The 19,134-nt window shown below is 41.6% G+C and overlaps 1 protein-coding gene across 5 annotated transcripts in view; it reads right to left on the bottom strand.

The window, feature by feature from the left end:
- Positions 1-19,134, bottom strand: part of rspo2 (R-spondin 2) — a 76,768-nt gene that overhangs the window by 39,616 nt on the left and 18,018 nt on the right. For all 5 annotated transcript variants that reach the window (XM_050046098.1, XM_050046099.1, XM_050046101.1 and 2 more), the window contains one exon: positions 4,422-4,610. In XM_050046098.1, the coding sequence (XP_049902055.1) occupies positions 4,422-4,610 (189 nt within the window). The remainder of the gene's footprint in view (positions 1-4,421; positions 4,611-19,134) is intronic.

Here is a 19,134-nt window from a genome sequence, read left to right as displayed (position 1 = left end):
CCTCATCTCTTAAAATCATAAATGTACAACTTTATGATCAGGAGGTTGACTTATAATATAGTCTGAACTGTGACATCTTCAAAACATGCTGAACAACTGGCAAAAATTAATGGTGAATATACGACACAGCTTATGTTTTAGCCCAGAGACAAACTGATGACCTCTCCATAGTTTTTGCCCAGTGCACGCTGGGATAAGCTGTAGCCCACCCATGGGGGTGAAAAAGAATACTAAAGAATGTTTTCTAAATGCTGTTTTAGATGTTTTATATAAATAATATCTACATGCATATGCTCACAGACAGACTGTTTCAGCCTAAAATTAGCCGTCTTGCACTGACCTATTGGTGAAACTATCTGAGTGACTCTGACTGGGTCAAAATGCATCAAATTGAGAGCTCATGCAGTAAAAAGTGTATTCATCCCTCCTCTCCAGCCATGGCTCTCTCCATCACATGCCTCAGGAGGCCCTTTAGAAAAATTGAAAGTGAGGTTTCAACTAGCAAGCGGCTGAGCGTACAAACCTCTTGCTTGTCTTGCTCTTGTTTTCCTTTACCCAGGCAGTCCACAAAAAAATTCTTGAATGAGATAAGATCACACAGACAAACTCTGGTGTAATAATAAGCAGCTGCTCCCTAAGTGATTTCAGAGCCTGTGTTTAAAAAGCTCATGATAACAGAGACATAATGCCACGTTCCAGGCCTCTTTGGATACCAGGAGCACCCGGCAGCTCCGACCGCGTCCGCAGAGAACCCCCTCACTGTCATTTGTCCACTGTGCCTTTGAGCTCTTGCATACCAGTTGCCTGTGTCAACTCACAAATAATATCCACTGACCTGACAATTAGCTTCCAGCCCAATAAAATATCCGCTTATGGAGGTTGGACGTGAAGTGTTTAGTGAAAATGACATGCGGAGCGCAGCTGAGAATGGGGGTCAAATAGGAAACTGGATTAGAGAGCAATGACTGAAACAGCGATCACATCAAAGTAGGTCTCGCTCTGAGATCTGATGCTACGTGACAATACAAGATGTTGTTCTATGAGCAGTTTGTACGGAGCGGGATTCAGATTAACTTGCCACACATCAGGATCATTTAAAGTCAAACTTCACCCAACATGGAGATACAGCGGTTAGGATAGCAGGGTTAAAGTTAAAAAAAAAGAGAGAGAGAGACTTTTTACCAAGATGTCTTTCTCTTCCAATTCTCTGAGTCATGCAGATAAAGTGAAATGACTGTTACTGGGTAAAACTGCAGTAGACAAAAATGTTCTGAGCCTAAATGACACAGAGGTGCTGCAAGACAGATTCACCTCACTTGTTAAAATGGAATTTTGATGTTTGGTATTGATACTTTTTGGACATTTTTTTAATTACTCCTGTTTTTGTATTTACCACATGTAGAAATAGAAAATGAGATAAGTTGAACATGCAGCTAGCTTACATCAATGAGTCACTGATGAGTCATACACCCTCCAACCGCGAACCAAACCAAGGGATTCCTGAATGTAGATTTACCAGTGACTAACGTTACCAAGCTAGCTAAGAGGGCACAACATATAAATAACAACTTTGGAGTTATAGCGGATTTATACGTGTGCGTCAGATCTACGCAGACTCTTCGCCATAGCCTACGCATGTGGCCTACGCCATTGTGAGCACTTGTGCGGTGTGTCGCTCTGCAGTTACACCTCCAAAACACTAGTTGGCGGCGGGGTTTTTGTGAAGTGCTGTTAAGTTTAGTTGATTCAAAATGCACCCAAAACACACATTAAACATGGCTAAATAGCGAGTACACAAGTCGGCTTCACTATAACTCGCAGCGTTCATAGACAAAGCACTTGTCTTTTGCTGGACACATTTTCCCCACAAATACAACATGCTTATATATTTAGCATAAGCCCAAGGCAATTTACATTGTATAAACGTAGTGACTAGCAGACATTTCCTCTACTCATATTAAGCCAGGGACAAAAGCAACATTAAAAAAGGTAACCTTACAAAATTCAGCTCCATTAAAAAACAACAGTCTTAAAATAAGCAAAATTTGGTTTTCAAACAAACACAACATGCTAAAGTTATCAGCACAAGCCTATGGTACTTTACATTGTATAAATTAGCCTAGCGACTAACAGAGATTTCCTTTACTAATACAGTATGAAGCCAGGATACATCACACACAAGACTGAAAATGTTATTTTGTGGAGGCTTTATTTTCTTCACAATTTATTGTTTCTTATCTGTGAAATAAAAGTAAATAAAAGCTTCATTTCCACTAAGGGAAATGGTTTCAGCTTACAAAAACAGAGAGGAGGTCTGTGTCGTCACCACATTTAGTTACATTTCTGAGGAGGTGCACGTCAGGCTACAGTATAGGGTGGGTAGAGCCTACGCCGTAAGTATGGCGTTGATTCGACGCATAAGTATAAATTTTCTTTTCTTTCTTTTTTTTCTTGTTTTATGTTATCCTTGCACCTGCTAGCTAACAGATACAGGACCAGTCTGTCAACTGATCGCAAGTGTGCTGTGCTTTAAAGCCAAGTTTTCGTAATGGCCAAACAGTATACATCCGTCATGTGGTGCCCTGTGGCCCAGAAAGACTTTTCCCATTGATTTACGTGGTGAAAGAGACATCTGTAAATCAGTGGATACATTTTTTTGAGGGTCACAACCCCAGCGAAATAATTCATTTCATTTTTAGAATTTAACCCATCCGGTCTGATAACATGCAAAAAGTGTTCAATAGATTGATTAAATCATTTTATTCCAATTTAAGCTAGTGGACATCTAAACTGGAAGTAGCCAGCTTGGTCGGTGGAATTCTCTGCCGGCTGCTCTATGGGAAAAAAAATCATCATTGTCACATGTTACTAATTAATGCATTAGGTAATCATCACAACTTGTCCTGCTAAATGTGAACATGCTTATCAAATTGCCAGATTTCTGGGTACATCCAAAACTGTCTGGTGCAGCTTTAACATGCTTTTCATTTTCATAATCAAATGGAGCCAGTGGATGTTGCATCTATGTTGGCAGTGATTAGGTAAGCAGAATTTTTTTTTTTCCTTCCTGCGGTTGCTGCATGTTCGAATTATTGGGCCTAAAGGTCCGGACACCCTCCTCTGGGGTTTGAGTCTGTCAGGAGTTTGGCTCAGGGAACCAAGTGAGTTCAAGTTCCTCTCTGTTTTCATATGAAACACTCAGCCAACACCTCGGGCTCTGTGTAAAGCTATAAAGGCTCCCTCTCTCTCTTTCTGTTTGAGCATATTCCATGTTAAAATAAGGTTATGAGATCGGGGTGCTACATGAGGAGGAGAGGGAGACATTTCATTAATTGGATTTTAGTGTTATTCTTTAACGAGAATCATGAGAGCGTATCAATGTTTCGCTGTTATTGTTTGGATTTTTATTAGAGTAAAACATAATTCAGAGTGTGTGAGAGAGAATGTGTGGTCTGTTTCACGTTATTAAACCAAAACAGTATTTTCCACCAAAGAAAAAGTATGGTGAAAAACAACATTTACTACTTTTACTGCAGGCCACAAAAGTAATATGCGTAACAATGAGACTATTACGAGACTTTTAGCTAAAAATGTCATTTGGTTTTATCGCTGAAACAGTAATTAATGTGATGATGTTTGCCCTCCTTTTGACTCCACTACTAATCTTCAGTGATAATGCTTTGCTGCTCTTAATGCTTTGTTTTTTCTTATCAAACTTCATTGAAAACACAGTTAATGGTGGAGGATCTGGACACTTCATTTGTGACTGGTTTTCTGTTCAAAGTCAAAAACTACATTGGCCGCCAAGAAATTATACTGTCTGGTGAAAATCTCAGTCCGCAAACCCTTGCAGGCAGTCAACAAAAGAAGCTATTTTCATGCCCTAATGCGAATATATAATCATCTTTGTAGTTCAGATGATATTGAATGACATGGCCAAAAGGGCTGGCTTTTACATGTTGCTTTTAATGTGACGTTAGCAGTCTCTGGAGTAGGTTTGGCCAGTCTTCAGTGCATCTTGGTTTCATTTGCACCTGGATTTCATGCCTTTAAACATCCTCTTGACTGGTATTGTAGGTGTAAGGGGAGTGTTAAAGAGAAATGAGAAACAGCGCTCATCCTAGCTGGAGTTCAGTGTTAAATCCCCAGGGAGACGCCGCTAAGACGAGGCTTCACTACTTACATCCACCTGTGTGAACAGATGAGCCGTTCAAATTGCGAGGTATGTGTGTCTCCTCTGGATAATTGACAATAAATCATGTGTTGTGGGAAAAGGGGGAAGCTGAGGGAGTGTGTATGTGTGTCTGGGGAAGATGGGGTGGTGGGGGTGTTAGGAAAAGGAGGGGAAATTCAGCGGTGTGGGAGACTGAGGGGAAGGGGTGAAGGGAGGCTGGATGAGTTAAAAAATTGAGAAGACTTACTGGAGCACATGTTGAGTTCAGGGCTGCGCATGCCGTAGTATCCGGCTGGACAGTCGTGAAGACACTCCCCATACTGCCTCATCCTCTCCCTCCGTAAAAACAGGAAGAGTTTGGGCTGGCAGTTTACACAGCCGTTGTCTCTGGAGCACACCGAGCAGCCTTTACAGATGGGGTACGCTCCATAGCTAGCTGCAGGACAAACACAGAAGCAAAGGTGATTAATAAGATGGAAGCAAATATGTTAAGGTGTCAGTATGCTTCAACCGGAGTGCTTGTTGAATGGTCGAACAGTATCTGAAACCCCCTTCCCACACACATTTTCTGATGTTAGCTTCCTCTAAAAAATGTTGTAACTTTATGAAATAACAATCTAAATGAGAACACCTGGTTTACGCAACAGTTAGCCGGGTGTATAGACATGAGAAAACAGGGTTTGAGTTTTTATTTCAAGCTCTCTGCTTCATTCTGCACACAACTTTATCTGTGTGCAATTTGAGTGCACAAATGTCTTTGAGAACAGATTGCCCAAAGTGTGTGCAATTGTCTCACCCCTCCCTATGACGGCAGGGTTTTGTCCTCTCAGATGTGGTTGTTCATAACTGCTTTACACACTTGCCCTCTGACGTGGTCATACAACATTAAGTATGAATTTGTTAATTTAGAGCGTTCTTTGGCCTTCACAGTAAGCATTAATAAAAGCATGACTACATCATACAAGATATCTGACTTCAAAATTTTGCTAAAGCCCTGCACACAGTGTCAAATATGCTTTTCACTGATTTCATGGAGAGAGCAAATACACCCAACCTCTTGTCATTGTCAATTTTTTGTGCACTTTGAATGTAATTAAGGTGCTAATGTGTATAAAAAGCATCAAAATACAGATTGTTTATCAGAAAAGTGCCAGGGGAGGATCCCACTGACTCCCCCCTTAGCCCGAAAGAGGTCCAGACTAAGACTCCGAATGTCCTCAAATCCTAGAGACGCAGCATACACCTGACCGGGCTGCTGCAATTGGATTTGCCTATTTGCAAAGATTATATAGGCCCTATACTGATATATAATATGAATGTTTGTTTATCAACTAACCCTGGCCTTCTGTCATTTTGCAAAAGTGGCCAGCGGGCAGAGCAAGTTGAGTATCCTTGGCCTAAGAGAACGTAGCAATATGAGGTCAGCATTATTGTTAGTGTTTTTCTACAGCCGCATTGGAAGATGCATCTATCATGTTGGTTCAGAGGCCTGTTTTTTCTGCACTAGTAACAGAAAGATGAATTCTCTTGGATCTTTGTACCATCCCTCATGTGTGGATGACCCTGACTTCACCCGATGACAGGGACAGGGTGAACTAGAGGCAACAGACTCAACTGTGGGGGGGCTGACCAGCAGAATACAAGCCGAGTACAAGAATAAAACCAAAACAACCATAATAGATATATCAGCAGGATATTCTCTAATTCACAGTAAATATGTCCAATTCAACAATTTGTCATTCATGCAAACTCTGGCTCCCCTCTCGACGTTCGAATGCTGATTGGTTATGAATGTGAATATTGCATTAATTCTGGTCAGAGCTGGCCTCCTGAACGATTGTGTTGAGACAGCCGATGAAAGCCCCCAAAACCGCAGTGGCTCTGGCCTCGGCTCGAGTTGCCTGGGGAAGACAAAGGAGCCAGTAACAAGACAGTCCATTCCACAATAAGTGACTTTCAATGTAAACTCCTTAGCGTCCCGTTTACAGGAAAATGTCCTTGGGCGAATCCAATCTCCAAACGAGAGACACTTCAGTTGATCTAAGCCAAGTCTTAAATATCACAAGCAGCGACCGGGTAACAGCGCTGCTCAAACTGAGGGACCTACCACAACGCTTCATAAAACACTTTGCAGCAAACTGGACAAACCCTGAGAGACAGAGCAGAGCATGCCTGTGTTACTGGCCGTGGATCCGCATATTAGATTTCTCTGAACAGATTCACCCAGACGAAAGTGAGCACTAAGTGGGCCCAGTGCAAGCATCAGTTTGTAATCATGTGAAAATCAGTCAGCGAATGTCAGTATTATCTTTTTTCAGTTCTTTTGTTGGTGTGCTGGGAGACAGTCTTCAGAGAGGTATGCTGGCTCTGCCAAACTACACTCATTCTCCTGAAGCCAGGGTGGATGGAAGTAAGATTAAGTGCTAATCAAAATGTGTCTCCGATGGTCTTTAGGGATGAGGTTTACAGCGACACCCCATCGATCACAGCAGCGCCGGGATGTGCGCTCCAAGCCTATTCATCACACAGACTGGAGATTGTTCATCTCCAGTCGGCACTCACTCGGTAAGACATGAAGGAGAAAACTCAGAATTATGACTAGCTTTGGCTCTTCCAAATCTCAGATGGAAAATTCTGACTTACATTCAACTGTCAATCCAGTGTCTAGTACTATTATTTTTTATTGCAGTTGTACCAATGCAGGTTGTCTCTCAAGTCAGTACAACATCTTTAGAGTCAGCTGGCTCTACTTGGTGGACACAGGTGCCGTTTATCAAGTTTACAACGGGCTAAAGAACAATATATCAAAAATACAGCTGTTTTTGTTTTTTACTTTTTGATGTAGTTTTAAAAAATCATATGCCTTGCAGGGATTGCTGAAATAATGTGCAGGTAAGTATATTTTGATATATGTCCATATTTATAAGTTTCAACACATTTTCACTCCCAAATCTTCAAATACCAACACTTGGTAAGACTATGATGCTCTGTACCCTCCACTATCAGTTTTGAATGCTTAGGGGCGGCATGTCAATGTACATGCATTGTGTCTTTTCAGAATGAGACATATAGTCTCTTTCAAAATAAACTTAGAACATAGACAATATTGAGTTTTAGGTTTACTTCTATAGTTTTAATCAACAGAAGTACTTGGTTAGATTTAGAAATAACATCATGGTTTGGGTTAAACTAAGTACGTTTGTTACTAACTTCTGGTTTGACACGGGAAACGAACAGCAGGCTCCCTGCTGAGAGTCTAGAGTTTGTTTGACCAATTCATCTCACTTCCCCTCACGCCCATCCTATGTGGACTTTGTTTTTTATACTATCACAGTGGCTCAAAGCATCACAAAATCCATCCATCCATCCATCCATCCATTTTCAACCGCTTATCCAAAGCCAGGTCGCAGGGGCAGCAGGCCGAGCAAAGCATTCCAAATGTCCCTCTCCCCAGCAACACTTTCCAGCTCCTCCTGGGGGATCCCAAGGCATTCCCATATCAGACCAGATATGTAATCCCTCCAGTGTGTTCTGAGTCTGCCCTGGGGCCTCCTACCAGTAGGATGTGCCTTGAACACCTCCAGTGGAAGGCGCCCAGGAGTCATCCTGATCAGATGCTCGAACCACCTCAACTGACCCCTTTCGTCGCAAAGGAGCAGTGGCTCTACTCCGCGCTCCCTACAGACGTCTGAGCTCCTCACCCTATCTCTAAGGCTGAGCCTGTATCCGCAACCTCATTCTTTTGGTCATTACCCATAACTTATGACCATAGGTGAGGGTTGGGATGTAGATGGACTGGTAAATCGAAAGCTTTACCTTCCAGCTCAGCTCTTTCTTCACCATGATGGCCCGGCACAGCGCACGCATCACTCATCAATCCATCTCACGCTCCCTCACTTGGGGCAGTAACTCAGTCCCAATGTGGAAGGGCCACCCAATGCATCTCATACCACTGCTAAAAGATGCCTCTGTATGCCTGTATCTGATACCGAGGGACACTGGCCAAGCGTCTGTATCAGATGAGTTGGAAGTGAGACCTGGTTGGTTTCCACACATATACAATTAAAACACTAACATTAAAACACGTAAACATACTACATGACTCTTTTATTTACAAAAACCTGTTGCAATTTTATTAAAAATGTTTTCAGGTAAACCACAAATATAATTTCTCAAATGCATCTTGTATTTCATTCTGTCAGTCCTTCCATTCTGTAAATCTAAACGGCACCATTAGACCAAACCTCATAGTTAACCATATATTTCTGTGGAATATACAGTCTGGATGTGTTTACAGCAAACTGACATTCACATTAACTTGGTCACATTTACTCCCCCTGCCCTCGCCAAACTTGAACACAACACTGACAGGAAGGGAAAGCCAACTTGGCAAAAGTAAAAAACTGTGAAGCTGGAAACCTTATTTCTTCAGCCTGTTCTGAGCGGGCTCAACTCTGTAACTATTAACCAAGTGCTAACAATACTATCCTAACAATAACAGAAAAATAAAAGCAGGGCCTGTGGTCATCTTAGATCACTGGCCAGTCAATCAGCAGAGAAATTACAGTCACTGAAAAGTCTCTCATGACTCTGGCTCAAAAATTCAGCTCACTCTTTTGTTGTCAAACATTTGTTTTGCTGGTTGCTAATCTCGCAATGCACACTGATTGAGGGCAACATAATCACACGCCGGTTGAATGCAGCAGATCCCACATCCTGGAATTAGCATACGATTGTGGGGGAAAAAAGGGGGGAAGAAGGAAAGGCTGTATACGGTGCAGAGAAACTCTTTTGGTGCTGATCTTGGGAGATTAGCTTGTGTGTGTGTCTGTGGAAAGGTTTGGAGGTTCAGGCCACAGGTATGTCAGGAAGGAGGCCACAATTCACAGTGTCTGGAGCAGCGCTGTCCAACTCACGTCCTACACTACCGGCATAATGTCTAGCGCACTTTACATCAATCTGTCGACTGCCAGCAGGTTTTAGCTGTTCTTAAAGAAAACAGTCATTCATATGAATCTGATTCTTGAGACCAGAGGAAATATAAGAGTAGTTCCTGTACAGCAGAGCTGAAACTCTTGAAAAAAGTATTTGGAAGAGGCTTGTGAGTAAAACCTTTACTCCAGCGTGCTTCATTGGCATGAAAATTGAAAACAGTTTGCCAAAGCATGTAGCAGCAATGTTTTTAAGTGGCACTAAAGAGGAGAAAATCAAAGGGAAATGGGTTAAGTGTTAGTTCTGAAGTCTCTATAGATCATTGCAGCTTAACCTAATTTGGCAGGAACATGAAGCCGTATGTTTAGTGTGCTGGGGGATGTGTTCTGAGTTATGGATGTGGTTTTTGTTTTGCAGATTGTGTCTTTCTCCTGTTCTCAAACAGCAGACGCATTCAAACTCAGTCTATCCGAATGACAACCGTGTTTTGACACATGCTCGACTGCCCTCTATGGCTTCTCCTTTCCCCACAAATCATATAAAGCCTCAGCTCTTCGAGCGTTTCTTCTGTCAATCACATTGAAACCGAAGTGACCCAGACATATAGAAAAGCCGCACAGAAAGTGCTCATTTTGAAATTATGGATACCGGGTTTGCCATGCATGTTTTTTAAAACAGGAGAGGAGCGTACACGCCATTCGAAGTGCCACTCGCTGCGCACGATAAACCGATGCCGTTTATGGTTTCAACCACAGAATACGTATTACGTGAAACAAAACAAATCCGCAGTTCCCACTTCTGACAGCTAACTGAAGACCCCTCTAAGCCTGAAGTATTGTATTTACAAAAGCCAGGGGCCAGATGAAGATCTCTGAAGAAGCCTCTGCAAGAACTTTTTAACACAAAGACTTAATAAGAGCCTCAATGTGTCATGTCTACCAGGCAGAGGGTTGCTATGAAGCTGCTGCTCTTGTACATGAACCACATGAAGATCCTTCATATATCCTCTTCCTCACGCATCCTCAATGTACTGTGGCAGCTAGACTGAGGATGATTTCGTTTAAGACTTGGAGAAAAATGCATTCAAGTGTTCATGGGAATGCCATTGTTAATAAGCATTACCAAGGCGAAATGTACACTAATGTGTATGTTTTGAAAGAATATTTTGACATTTTGGGATGTATGCTTATTTGCTTTCTTGCTGAAAGATACAAGATACACTTGTGTTCGTGCATAAATATAAAGCTACAGCCAGCAGCCTGTTAGCTTAGCTTAACAAAACTTGTTTATTAATAAACAAATGATATGAAACGACAAGAGTAAAGGAAGCAGGTGGTGGCAGTGGATGGGTAACAAAACACAGGACTTTCCTCCAGGAACTGTGAACTTTGAATGAACTTTGAATCATATTCAGGTTCGTCATCACCATGTTTCTTTTCCTATATCTAACCACAGTATCTTTACTTGCCCTAACCTACATAACTTTACATAAAGTACATAACTATACATTGCATTAACGTCAATCAAGAGAAAGAACCAAAGAACATGATGGCTGCGAGCCGCCTAGCAGCAGGATGAGTTCAATCACCTGTCAAATCCCACGTGTGTAGTCGGCAATTAATTACAGGTAACACTAAGATTGCTTTATTCAAATGGTCTTAGATTGTTTCAGGCCTCCTAACTTTGCAAACCGAGTAGCTTTCCTCATGTTTTACAACAGCTAACAACATGACAGTGGTAGCTCCCTCCTGTTCCCTGATACAAGGACCCATTCTTCTAACGCTACAAACTAAAAAGGCTGGACTGCAGCAGAAAGATATCTGGGAATGACACTTCAGGCCATTTAGTTGGATCATTTGTCCAGTCTTTTATGAGATAGGCACAACAATCCAATCCAGTTCTTCTTCATTTTTGAACGTGGCGTTCTTTGTTAAGTGACCGCAAGGCGTCTGTATAAGACACAACACCTTGTTGACATTAGCATGTGAGTTTAAAAACCGCACTTTCCAGGCCCCCAGGAAAGCAGTTCAGCCCTGCTTCTAATTTTTCCCAGTGGCCAAAAAGCATTTTCCCCACAGACCACTATTATAAAAGAGACGTCTGTAAAACTGTTGACAGGACACATCAAACTGCAAACAAGGTCACATAAGTCTCTATCTTTTGTGCATTTTTATCCAGTGAGGTTTTATATTTCTAAAACTTTCCTTAAACTGAGAAAGGAAGTCTTAAAATCAAAGTAAAATTAACCTAGAAGCTAGAAACTTTTTGGCGTATGTGCAAGGCGAGCAGTTCCATTGGACTCAATAGGCACCATCTTGGGGTCCAGTATCTTATTATTATTATACATCTATGGTGCTTTCCCAGCATTGGGGGAATAGATTATTTTCCCCCTTGTCAAATCCACCCTCACCACGCCTCCCAGCTATGACTAGACAGCGACTGTATCTATGAGAATGGTATGGACAAAAAAGCGAATAAGTGTACTTCCCCACTTGGAAGAATATCAAAGACCAGTCATTTTTTGGTCATCATTTTTGAAACTATTGCATCTGACAATTTGAAAATTACAATTTAGACCATAAAATCAACATTACACGGGGAAATGGCCTTGCAGATATTCATTGATAAGTATCTAGGTTGTGCAGGTGAAGTTTTGGCCTTTCATTCATGCGGAACAGTCAGGCTCACAACATGAGGAATGACGGCACTTTCATTCTCCAGCCGTAGGCTCGCTGGGAGGTTTGCTCTGAAGCAGCTCAAGAGCAATTAGGGCCACAGTGAGATCCAGCAGAAACCCAAACTCTGTCTCAGGTACGTTTTTATGAGTCCAAAGCAAGCGTGACAGACTGCGCTCGAGGCTGCCAAAAACCTCCACATATACAAGGGGTTCCACCCACGACCGGCTCACTTCCTGCCTTCCACTCACCTACCGTTACCCATGAAATCATTCACATTGACCCATTCCAACTTTCTGCAACCCGAAACCCTAACAAGGCAAATTGCACATAATTTTTGTGTTTCTTTTAGAGCCGGGAACTTAACATTGAGAACAAGAAGACATTCTTACGTGGAGTTTCACTGATGTGGGCTGTTTTAAGCTGCCTTCGATAAAAACGTTTTAGAGCCGGCGCTGCTGAAAACTGATACCTTGGAACCATTTTCAGCTCTTTAAATTTGACAATTTTATGAAAATGTTAAAGAATAACATAAAGAAAATGCATTATAGTATTAGAAATACAGTATAATATAAACATACTTTATCTTAGCCATCATGTCAGATGTGGCCAGACTGGAGCGTATCTGATTTTTAATAAAACTTTAGTAGTATTTCCTCACGCTTCATGTTTTATGGGCAAAATGGGATTCAATTATGCCAAAAACATTCATATTCGTGTTCACGTTGCTATCAGATGTGGGTTTGTTATGGTCTGCAATATCTGAAAAATGTTAAAAGGTGGTTACATGCCTCTTTCTCACCTCTCAGCTGCTCATGTCAATCACAGACTTGTGGGCTGAGCAGCAGTGGCACTCCAAGGGGGGCCAGGGGGGTTGTGGCCCCCCCAATACAATTGCTGGCCTTCCTGGTGAAAATAATTCTAGGCTGACATTACTGTCTTTAAGAGCCTGATGGGCAATAAAGTAGTGGTGTCTTGGAAACTTAAGGCATCCATTGGTACCAACTGCATGGGCATAGCTTGTCAGAGGGGGGACTAAAAAATGTGCCAAAGTTAGGCTAAATTTTGGTGGGGGAACAACAGGCATGGCCATTTTTAAAGGGGTCTCTTGAACTCTCACCTCAAGATATCTGAATGAAAATGGGTTATTTTGGTACCCATAAGTCTCCCCTAAATTCAATTTGTTTGTCTCCACCTATGTTTTGTTCCTTACAATTAATGAGCTGCTTCAAATTAAAGCCATACATTTGTCTTTCTAACGAAAAGTACTACCAACCTATTTGAAGAACAATGAACTGCCTAACGTACGGATACATGACACATTCAAACAGGATTGCTGTGGAGCTCAAATTGTTAACTGGACCTGTGTTAGTTTATCCACATTAGTAAAATAAGAAACCAAAGTATATCAGTATGCGATTCCTTAACCTTTCATATTGACACAGTTCACAGTACTACTTCAGCAGTATCCCTGAAATTCAGTTATGGCTTTTGGTTTTGGTGTGCCACCCCAAGATTTTAAGCAGCCCTATCTGGTTATCTCTATGAAAAATTTCTAGTGGAGCCACTGCCAAGCATTATCAAATAACACAGAAGATATTTTGTTTAAGACCAAATCCCCTCAGTCATTACTTCTCTAACATGCTACCACTATTTTTTACAATACGTATTGATTTCTTCTCCTTGTAAAAACCCAAATAGCGTGCAATGGGTCACCCACAGTTTAGTATTAGACATAAACTCCAACATATCCACATTAGATGTTGATGGTATTGGGCAAAGAGGCATATAACGGAGGCATTTTTTAGACCCTATAGTTTATCTTGTCAAGTATTATTTCAAATCTCCTGAAATAAAAAGCCACTGCACAGGATACAAGCTGGATACAAAGTGTGTCTTGAGTAACTACTAAGTTGGAAATGCAGCAGACTTGAGACAATATCATAGCACAGCAGTGAATTCCACACCCAGCAATGCGAGGACAAGAGCTTATATTAAAACACAACTGTTTCTATTCTCACAGTTCTACTCCATTTCTCCAAGGGCCCCTGGTATGTAAATCTAATAATACAGCCTATGAATGCAACTAACCAGCAGCCACACTGCCCATTGTTTAGAAAAGGCACTTACAGTACAGTCTATAAGAGAAAGTTTATCAAGTAACATGACAATAGAGTTATTCACTAGATGTATACTAATTATAAATGTCACATGGGGAATAAGCAGGGATGGCAAACCTCAAGTTTTGGAGTGGCAAAGCAACATCAGGTCAAGAAGATTTGTGCTCTCATGTGGAAAACATCACATCCACCAACAGAATTATACGTTTTCCTCGTGGCACTGAGACAATTATTGTTTATTGTCCACCTCCCTAAATGATGGTATAAGCTTACTGCTGCTCCACTTTAGAGGAAAAAGAGAAAGCTTGGGAGAGCGAAAGGGCAGATGCGGGACAGAACAGCACTGCAGCCATCGGCCGACGGGCGGCAGGCGGAACTGTAAGAAGCAACAGGCGCTTTCTGGATCTCTGTTCAAACCACCTAACCAACCAGGCTTACACTGTGTGGCTGTAAAAAGCAAGGAGAGCCAACAGTGTCACCCCTCGCACTCAGAGTTCACCAGCCGTTGTAACGTCTCAACATTGTTCAAGCTCGTTAAAAGCTGGTACATGGAAAATGACATCAAACCACCCGCTTTTCAGGCCCGTGACTTTATTTGTCATGGAACTGGAAGTTGCACTTAGCTCAAAAATTGTGGAGAAAAAACAGAAGGGGTAAGAGGGGGGTACTTCGGGCCTGTGCGCTGAAGGCACATTTCTGTTCCAATTTAGCAGAAAATATGTTGGACTTGCCTCCGACTCTTTTCCAGCTGGAAATAGTCAGGTTTTAGGATCTACGTTTTTTCCCCCAGTTTACTTTAACAGATCATACTGTAAGCACATGTTTATAATTTAGGACAGTCCTGCTGCTTATAATGATTTTGCAGCATGAGACTGAGCAAACACATTTGCTGTCAGACATATTAGCTCGGCCAAAGTGTTCCTGTGACACAGATCCACCGGGCGAGGCGGGCAGCACAGAGATTTGAACCTTCACTTGAAAGGGTGGTGGTTTATATGGTGAATGGGTAAAACAGGCAGCCGCGGTTCAAACAGGCAACTGGAAAATGGGGGCCAATTTAAAGCTGCACTTTTTAGTGCTCAATAAAACAGAAGCTCAAGGTAATTTACTTTGGTGTGATTCAACAGGTTCAGACACATTCACATGCAGGTGAGAAAACTACATTTGAGTCATTGCATGACCACATCGCCATCATACAAAGTGCTTGTTGTTAAAGGAATACATTGACATTTTGGGAAATGCGCTGATTTGCTTTTTCACTCAGAGTTCAGTGAGAAGATTGAGACCATTCTCGGGAGCAGTCACTTCCCGGAGTCTTTGCTGGTAAAGCCGGGAACCATTTTTTTATTCTGTGAGAATCAGAGGTGCTGGTAGGTGGATTTTGGAGATAGGTTAGCTACTGGCTCTAGATGGCTACATATTTTTGGTACAGATTTGAGAGTGGTATCAATCTATCTCTTAGCAAGAAACTGTAAGCATATCCTATTTCCCAAAAAGGGGAAACTTTCTTTAAAACGTGATGTGCTGAAAAGCTGCAGCTACAAGTGACAATTTGCTATAGGATACACTACTGTTTAACAAACATTGCGTTAGTTAACTGACCTCATGAGTGCTGTCTACTTTTGCTACTGTTTCGGTAGCTTAGCATTTTAGCTAGTAAGTAAGCTAGTAATAGCCCACTTAATAGTGTCAAACACTGATATTAACCAGACATTTGCTAACGTTACCAACATAGCCACCGTTAGCTACTTATCATATCAGACCAAGTAAGGCTTGAACAGTAAAATACTTGAATGTATAGGACTGAACAATGGTACAGTTTTCTGCATATGAAGTAACGGCTAATTTCAAAGAGAAAGAATGTTTTATTTTCTTTTTCTCAGAAGACTTGAGGTCTTAGTTTAGCCCACTTTTAATCAGATTCTCTGTCATCTTATCAAAATGTAATGAATTTCAACAACGGGTGGATGCGCTATTTAGCCCCTTTACCAGCGCATGCAGAAATGGGCCGCCACAAAATACTGTCCGTTTACATCCAAGCAGCGCTCGAACATTGTTCAAAATGTAGTCAGGACCGAGTTTGAGAAAAAGACTTAAAAGTAAGAGATATAAAAAAAGAAGTAACCACCATAACACTGTCACTCACTGCTTTCTACTGTTTACTGACTTGTTTAACGGCCTGTCTATGACGGTGAATGTGACACATTAGGAAAAAAAAAAACCCAAACATACTTGTCTGTTGTCTACTGGCAATGGAAAAGCAGTTTATCGCCTATTTATATCAGGTTTTCCCACGCTTAAAAAAAACTGCATGCATGCACTATTTTTTGTGGAAAAGGGGTATTAGCTGACAAAACTAGAGGCTACTGTACATATCAGCAATCCTGAAAATGTAACTTGTACAGTGTATATTACTAACCTTTGTCTTATGTTTCCTAACCCTGCAGACAGTCAGATAGAGACATTGACTCATTGAGCCAATCTGGAAACTCTCTGCGCACCTTTCGCCCATCTGTCCAGCTGAACTCATCATGGCTTTCACTCCTTCCCCCTTTCCAACTCTATATGAAGACCCTCGGTTAGTTCACTTCCTTATTAACATCTTTATGATGGATTATGACTTAAATCCTGTGCCCTGGGTCAAATCCCACATCTGGATCCCCTGATGTGAAAGAGCCCTCATAATTCTTGTTTGAGGAAAATTAGAAATAAAAGGTGACCTAGCTGACCTCATCTCACAGTATGTGCTGCAGTCTTTTAACACTTTCTGCCACGCTGATGGACACTTGCACCCCAGCACCCTTGACCATCATAACAGACATGTGACCGCCATGGAAAGATCCATGGTCACACAGGAGGAAAAAACTGAGAGAGCAACCTTGATGTGGTGGTCAAGTAACGGCATCGCCTCTTCACTGTGGGTTGCGGTCCCCATAAAATGTTTTACGGCTCAGTCGGGCCTTGAAGACAACGGAATATCTGCTCACAGTTGATGTCAACATAAGCTTAAACAATGCACTAAAACAATGCAAACCTCTAATAATCCTAAACTTTTGTTCCAGAGAAGGAAAATCTATTCTGAAGGACAGTTTTAACACTTTTAAAAATAACTGCTATAGATGCTGCTTTATTTTTGGTGGTGGATAAAGGCACAGCTATTAAGTGGTTTAACCAAAAAATGGTGTAAATTGCAACACTTCATAACAATATAATGCATGAAACATCACACATTTAGTAAGAGCTCCCCTTAACCTCTACGCATACAGCACAAAAAGACTAAAACAAAAACGTGTCTGTCTTCTCACCATTGATTTTTTTTTTTCTTAATCAACCTGGCACTTCCTGTTGAGCATCACAGGTCATCACTCGGCATCTGCCTTTCGTTCTCTCGACAGTGATACTCGCTTCATACGTCATGATTGGTCAGCACAGGTGCAAAAGGACTTTACAACACTCAGGAATGAAGCACTATGGGAGTTCAGTGACTCAGGGGGATGGACTTTATCGCTCTCTGGGCAGGCACCAGAAGATGAGCATGTGGTTTATGTTTCTTGCCAGCTCTTCATCTCTCACCCATCTTTATTCGGCTGTTCAAAGAAAAAGGTTGATATTCTCATGAAACGCCCCAGTATTTTTCGACTCACCACTGTTTCTCAGCAACTCGCTCCATACCTGCAGTGTTGTTCCGTGAATGCAACATGATCCAGGACCTATATTTTAGCATTGCAAGCTGCAAATCAAAGTTGGCAGGTTCCAAGCACTGTGACAACTATGGATAAACTAAGCACTTAGAATTTGCAGATTTAGTGAAGACGAAATTTTAAAATTTGGTCTAAAATGACATTTGTAGGATTTCTGAAGATTGGACTTGATTAATCATGGCCTCTTTGTAACTTTGTGCCAATAACACATTGGCCTTTAGCTGCACAACTATAGTGTCATAAAAACTTTAACAGCTTTTAGTCGTGAGAGTCCAGAGATGATGTACACCACATTTGGAAATGATTAGTTCAAGTGTCAAGGAGGTGTTCGCAAAATACAGGAGGTCTGTCAGGAAATTCAAATTCAGAGAATCAAACATGGCAAAAATGTATGTATCTACATGCAACTGACGGAGCTGGTGGAACAGTTTTTACCCATCTGGACTGTTTTGCTGCTGTGAGTCTTAGGATTTTATACTGAATTTAAGAAGATGTGTTTTGCATCGACCAGGCATCAAAATGGAAGGACCTCAGTCAATATTATAGCAGGAAAGACAATAAATTAAGAAAAATAAGACTTATAAACAAACTATGGAGGCAGTGTTAATTATGCCACTGAAAATGGAGCTGAAATGTGAAATTTCTAAATATTTCTCATCCGAAGAAATACTATAATGTATAGACAAAGTGTGCCCCACTTCAGAAAACAGGGAAAAAAGGTAACACTGATGGATGTAAAGATTGTAAATTAGACTTTTAAAATCTTAAATAAATCTGCCCATGTGCCCAAAACACCCTGTTCTTCCCCAACTTCCCAAGCCGTTGACAGTAACCTATAAAATACAAACTGCAGATGAAGTATAAGCAGTGGGAAGTAAGAAATGAGCTCCAAAAGAAAGAGCAAAGTTTGGACCTTTGAATATTTCAATATTTACACTCCCCCAAATCCGCTCAAGCTGTGGGAGAAATGTGTTTTCCCCCAACAGAAAGGAGGAAAGGGGAGAGAGAAAAAGGTGGGTGGAGGAAAAGGTGGGGTGGCTCCGATTAGCCCACATGTTGGTAATTTATCACACATAAACCTCACACCTAATTTTCACACCTGTAGCTCAACGTGCTGGAAGTCTAGTAATTCACTCACTCGCACACAGACGCCCACACCTCCCACTCATACTCACACACACATGCTGCTGAGTGGGACCTGGCCGTGGGTTTCCCTCGGTGCAGGAGAACGAGGACATCACAGGCGAGGATCAGTAAAGTTAGCGGGCATGCTTGGCATATTTGCACCCCATGTAGCAATGCTCCGTCTCTCCCACCATAGCCCGTTTTTCACTCTCCTTTCCCCATTTGTCATCACCTTGACTAAACTCATCCTGACTTCCAGCTCACACATCTGAGAAACAGAAGAATTGGATGTGGATTTCTCATACCTTGCCAGAAAGCACAACATGGTGTAGCTGCGAAGCCAGATGGAAGGGGGGATGCTCATCTTTTGTTTAAGTGTCACACGAAAACAGCTTGTCAAGTAAAAG

Source organism: Epinephelus moara, chromosome 6 (assembly GCF_006386435.1).
Source record: "Epinephelus moara isolate mb chromosome 6, YSFRI_EMoa_1.0, whole genome shotgun sequence".
Classification (NCBI taxonomy): Eukaryota; Metazoa; Chordata; class Actinopteri; order Perciformes; family Serranidae; genus Epinephelus; species Epinephelus moara.
The sequence above is the reverse complement of the archived record's forward strand: the minus strand, read 5'-3'. Positions and strand labels throughout refer to the sequence as shown.